Source organism: Asparagus officinalis, chromosome 6 (genome assembly GCF_001876935.1).
Source record: "Asparagus officinalis chromosome 6, Aspof.V1, whole genome shotgun sequence".
Lineage (NCBI taxonomy): Eukaryota > Viridiplantae > Streptophyta > Magnoliopsida > Asparagales > Asparagaceae > Asparagus > Asparagus officinalis.
Genome location: NC_033799.1, coordinates 7581974 through 7588503, shown reverse-complemented (window position 1 = coordinate 7588503; position 6530 = coordinate 7581974). Strand labels below are relative to the sequence as shown.

Genomic DNA, 6530 nt, shown 5'->3' with positions numbered 1-6530 from the left:
TCCAGGATACTATGCTACAGTAGTTTTTTTTTTTTTTTTTTTGCAGAATCTACGTTGGGTGCATGTACACAATATTGAACAACAAAATAGTATCCTGGACGGAATCTGAAACAAACTCTTTGCTGTCATTTTTCCACTAGTGTGTGTAGGAGGAAACTGAAACAAACTCTGATTGACGTAGCATTTCTCCACTTATTCCACTGCGAATAGCAAAACCAAATAAAGGTCAAAGAACAAGAAAACACCAAATTCTTATGTGCCGATTATATTCAAATTTAATTGTTAGTCACTTAGCTGACTACTTTGAATTCTTTAGACATCTGAGCTCTTATTACGATACTCCTCATCTAATTCCTTTGGGTGAGCGATTGTATTCAAATTCTCATTCTTTTTCTTCCTTCACCAGAAAACAAAAATTCGTAGCTTACATTAAAAGAAAGAAGAAGAGAAGCATCTCAAAGAGACGAAAGAGTAAGTCTTCATGTAGGATTTTTGTTTAAGCCCAAGTTAATAGGTAAACAACCCTACTGAAGAAAAGAAATTGTCTTTCAATTCTAATTGACCCCCTAGCTACATTATGCACATATTTGCCCCTAAAACTATAATAACACAAAACTTACAATTCTACAGAAGAAGACAATGTCATACACTTAAATTGACGAGAATCATGTCACCAACCAAGCCGCAGGCACAAATCCAAGCCCCTGATTCGAAAGTTCACATGAGCTTCTTCACAAAATCAAAAAAATAGTTTCCCATATAAAATTTCATAATAATAATAATAATAATCCTTTAAAAATACGTCCAAAGCTTTAATTTAAGTACCTGACTCGAGCCTGAGCTACTAGATTTCTTAAGCCCAACATCGGAAGTCATGGAAAGATCAGGATGAAACAACCCAAACGACCTCTCCGACACCGGCCCCGGCTTCAAATCCTCGTCGTAAAGCGCGAAAATGTAAGTATCCACCGATTTCCCGGCATCAGCAGCGTCCCCACCATCGACCGCAAATGCTGCACCAAGTTCCCATTGAACACCTTCGCGTTGTTGACGCTCGCCCCGTTCTCATTGGGGTCGCCTTTGTACGGCCATTACGGGTACGGGCCTCGGATCGTCGCGGTAGGCGAAGTACGGGTACAGGTTTATCATGAACGGCGACCCGGTTTTTCTGAAGGAATCCGAAGATTCCTTGAAGAGAAGGGAGCAGCTCTGCGTGGAAAGCGCCGGCGGAGGGCGGCTCCGATGCCGCGAGCACCGCCATCGTGTTGACGGTGGAGACTTTCACCGGAAGCGAAACGAGGAGGGCATTTTGGAGATTTTGCATGGCGGGAAGGAGCTGGGAGGAGAGGGAGGGGTCGTTGGATTCTAAAACCTCGTTGCCGACGGTTGGGGATGTCTCCGTTGGCGGCGCCGATGACGACGGAGATGTTGGTACCGGCGAGGGATATTAGGATGGCGGGGTCGGCGCCGTAGAGGCGGAGCTTTGAGATCGAGGTCGAGAGGAGGAGCTTCGCGGTCGCCTCCGGTGGCGGGAGATTGTCGGCGACCTGGCCTTGGAGGGAGAGGGAGTAGAGGGGGAGGGAGGGGCCGGGGTGTGAGGTTGAGGATTTGGGGGGATGAGGCTGATTTTGGGATAAAATTTTCCATTTGGGGGGGGATGAGGACGGTTAATTTTTTGACCGGTTAATTTTTTTTAAATGACCAGTTATTCTAGACGAAAATTACCGTTTATAATGATTATCATAGACGAAAATTTTCGTCTAGAATACCTGGTTATTTTTAAAAAAATAAAAAATAAAAGAATTGTCTAGGATAATATTCTAGATGAAATTTTTCGTCTAGAATGTTTTATTCTAGATGGAAAATTTTCGTCTAGTTTAATACATTCTAGACGAAAAAAAATTCGTCTAGAATATTCTGTCTAGAATACGTGATTTTCTACAAGTAGATCTACTTGTAGCTCAGCCCCATGTCCACAAGTTGCAGGCTAATTCTGGTACTTGTATCTTTTTAACATACTAGATTTTATGCACGTGCAATGCACGTAGTTAAATACTGTGATTAAATATTTTTGGCTTATTTTCTTACTAAAATTTATTCCCCGGTTACTCTTTGATAATAATTTTTGCTCATTTTGATTAAGTATTTTTAGTTTATTTTCTTTTAAAATTTGTTCCTCGATTACACTTTGATTATTTATTTATTTGATGTTTGTTTGAATAGGCTATATCCAGTTTAAATTTTTATATTGATGGTTGAATTGTCATGAGATAAATATAATCTAAAACCAATTTAAATTTTTATTTTATTTGGATCGGCATAAAACCGAGCTTGACCTGAGGAAGTATAGTGTTATGAAAGTGAAAACACTTAAAAAATAACATTATAAAAAGAAAATAAATAATAAAGCTAACGAGCCAAGATGATTGATTTAAAGTGGGCTAAAATGACAAAAAATGGTTAATGAAAAAATCATAAACTGAAGATTAATGCTAAGTCTAGTACACTTTTATATGATAAAAACATCCACATTTGCATATGAAAGTACTAAAATAGTTTATGAAAATCCCTTCTAAAGATTCCTAATTTTACTAAAAAATAAAACTATTCTATAACAATTCACAAAACATTATCTTTTATTACTTCTAATTTATTTTTTATTGAGTCGAGATTAATCCTTCTTCATCTTTACCTTTTTCCTACCAATTCTAGAGTAGTAGTGTCTTCATCGTCTACATCGATTTTGATATGAAACTGGAGCATGTTATCTTTCCTTGGGCTCATACATCTTTTGCTTTCTCGTCTAAATTCACAAAGAAGTTGAATATATTTCTTATATTCAACACAAACTTCTGACAATACGGACTTTGATTTTTTCCTATTTCAATAAGAATAAATGTTAATTTCATATATATGAAATTTTTTATGCTTTTAATTTATTACTTAAATAAGGTTAGGAGCTACATCTTTTTTCTCTGCAATGAATTCTTTTGTTATGCATCCAATAAAAATTTCTGTTGTGTCATAATATTACATTTGCTCTGTCTGTGTCATTTTCCATGAGGATCTGAACTAAATACATTAAATTTTTCATTGTCAATTTGTTTTAGATTATAATATTAATATTTAATTTTGATATATTTATTTCATGAAGAAGGGATATCACTTAACATTGGTACTAAATCATTGGTGATTCTACAACATTTATCATCTGGACACTTATTATTAATATATTTATCCACTTTCTTATTGTAGCCTTTGCAAACATAGAACTACTGCTCAACTCTATTATAAATGATAGTTATTATTGCCTTAATGGTGTGATAGTGTGTCTGTATATTGATAAATCATTCTTAGGTTTAATTGTATGAATTTAGAATAGGTTTTCTAAGATCATATCTCTTTCAAATGTTATAATGGTTGTATATATTAGTAATTTGAATTTCTGTTGCATTTATAAAGAGCCTTAATGGAGATGCTTTTGTCTTGGCAGCTTACTCTAAAAGAACGCTACATATTGGCTTTAAAAAGTAATATTTTTTTACTTTACGGTGTTATATGGATATTTGCTTGTTGGTTTACTTACCATTCTCTTATTTCTCCAGTAAGTTGTATCTTTAGATTGATATATATTATTAACATAATTTACGATGATATGCGTATCTCCTCTATAAATTTGAGACATATATAAGGTGAATTTTATATTTAGTGGCATTTAATAAGAATTTTACTAATGAAATATACTACCTTCAAACTTAGAGATCTTGAATTCTAATAGTGCTATTATATCATTATTTTTGATAATGTCTTTAAGAATTGATCATTCGTTAGTAGTCATACCCCTAAATAAAGTCACACGCAGGGTCGTGATACTATATAAGAAAAAAAAGGCCGATTTCATATTTTTTTGCTTACGCAAAGTATAATAATTTGTCTTTTATCTTCTATGAAGAATGTTTCTTTGATGAGCACAAAGTTGTTCAATATATTCTTTAGGGGGTATTCAGTCAAGTGTTTTTTTTATAAATATAACTTATGTTAGTGTTAATTAAAATGATTCATGGACGTTCCGAATTTCATTTGAAATAAAAATCGCTTGATTCTTTTGAAGGATATCTCTAAATTTTTTAATAGTTCTCCATACATAAATCTTTATAATATTTTACCTAATAAATATTATTACCAGTAGAGATCAATATTTACAAATTATAATCAATTAATGTTAAGCTATTATATTATAGTCTTTTATCAGTTTTTGTGATTAAGTCTTCTATTAATTAATGATACTTATGTATTTTTGGTGTTCTAACATTTTGGTAAAATTATATGCAGTTACTTTAATTTATACAATAACATTAATTTTTAATCTATCATATATTTTTTAAATTTTTATTATTTAACTCGATATTTTTAATATGTTATTATTAGTATTTTTTACCAATATCAACTTGACTATTTTCATATTCTAAAAAGGGATAGTAAACCTTAAATTATAAGTTATATTTATATATCTTAATGAAAAAAATATCACACAATTACTCTTTTCTTTGCCAAGTTCTAAATTTTTAGCTTTTGTGTAATTTTAAACTTTTGAGAGTATTTTGTCTAATTTTCAAAACTTTTTTGTTTTTTTAATACTTTATGTAATAAACTGATAGTACGGAGATGTTTCATATATTTTATTAATCTTATTTAAAATTTTGAGCTAAAGATAGTTCATGTGATTTTAGGATAGGATATAAGTATGATTAGTATATATTATAATTTAAATTAAATATTTAAAATAGTACAGTGTAATTTTGACTATGGAAAGCTGTTCCTGAACTCGTGCTTTTAAAGAGAGTATGGTTTTTTATTATTCTTATTTTTTTTTATAATTTTGAGAATGACGTTTGTCTCTTTAATTTGTTTGGTGGATTTTGTAAATATCTCATCCATATTATGTACATTTGTAGGTTTACGTTGTTCCCGAGTTCGACCTTTGGGGTAGACATTATTTGTCTCATTAATTTATTTATTTTTTACATATACGTACGTCCTTCATTTTATAGACATTTATAAATTTGGTATTTAATAATTTTATTTAGATTTACATTTCAATTTAAATTGTATCCTTATCTACATACTATGTATATCTAATAAGAATTCATAAACTTACTATTACTTAATGAAATAATATTTGAATTCCAATGGTATTTTTGTCTACCGAAAAATTTTCCCGAACTCGTGCTTTTAAAGGGAGTATGATTTTTTATTTTCCTTAATTTTTCTTTTTTATAATTTTGAGAATGGCTTTTGTCTCTTTAATTTGTTTGGTGGATTTTGTAAATATCTCATCCACATTATGTACATTTGTAGGTCTACATTGTTCCCGGGTTTGACATTTGAAGTAGACATTATTTGTCTCATTAATTTATTTGATTTTTACATATACGTCATTCATTTTGTAGACATTTACAAATTTGATATTTAATAATTTTATTTAGATTTACATTTCAATTTAAATTGTATCATTATCTTCATACTATGTATATCCAATAAGAATTCATCAATTTATCAACTTGCTCTTACTTAATGAAATAATATTTAAATTTCAAAAATATTTTTATTTATCAAAAGATTTTTCCGAACTCGTGCTTTTAATGGGAGTATGATATGATCTTAGGACAATCAGTGCATCATAGTATCATGATTTTAGAATTTCATAAGCAGCATAATTTTAGCTCGATAACATCCGCAGAAAGGAACTCTTTGTGAGCCATAGAAAGCTAACAGAGCTTATCCTCCAAAATCCAAAGCTCTGAATCCCAGGCTTCCACATAGGACTCGTATGCTGACCTGGCAAACCTAAACCAATCACCTCTCCACCTTCTTATACCTTTTATCTCATCTCTTCCTCCTCTATTTCAATACCAAGAACTTCCAAGCTTTGCCAGTTCTTTCCAAACACAGACTCTAGAAGACCCTCTCTCTCAAGATGGCATCGACATCGGCGATCGCAATGACGTTTCTGCCCTCGCCGGCCTCCTCCACCACCGCGACTGCAAACCGCCGCTCCGCGCCTCCCCAGGACCCAACCGTCGCTTCGAGGTCCGCGCAATCCTCACTCCGTCCCTGGTGCCAGAGGTGGCGGAGGCGGCTCAGCCAGGGATGTCTGCATCCCTCAAGAACTTCCTGCTCAGCATCGTTTCCGGTGGGGTTGTGCTCGGAGCCATCTTCGGAGCTGTTATTGGAGTTTCCAACTTTGATCCCGTTAAGAGGACCTGAGGACTTGTAGATGCTCATGTTTGTATGTTTCTATTGTGTTGATGTTGCTGGGTAATTTACAGACCTTTACTGTAACCTTGTATCCTTGTTTATTCAACTCTATCTGGTATTTCATGCGCAATTGCTGTTTGAAAACTAGTAGTAGTTTGGAGTCTAATGTCTCAATGCATGTCTAGGATTTGCTAGGATAACAGAGGTTATATAAATCATGCACACAGACATCAGGCCGCAATTTGAGCCCCAAATGCTTACTAGTAATCCAA

The 6530-nt window shown here is 33.1% G+C and overlaps 1 protein-coding gene across 1 annotated transcript; it reads right to left on the bottom strand.

Annotated features, from left to right (window-relative positions):
- Nucleotides 126-6285, bottom strand: LOC109845691 (glucan endo-1,3-beta-glucosidase 7-like). The gene is given in 7 exon segments (XM_020414961.1): nt 126-200; nt 826-989; nt 992-1092; nt 1094-1161; nt 1163-1385; nt 1387-1622; nt 5965-6285. Coding segments are annotated over 7 exon segments (1188 nt in total).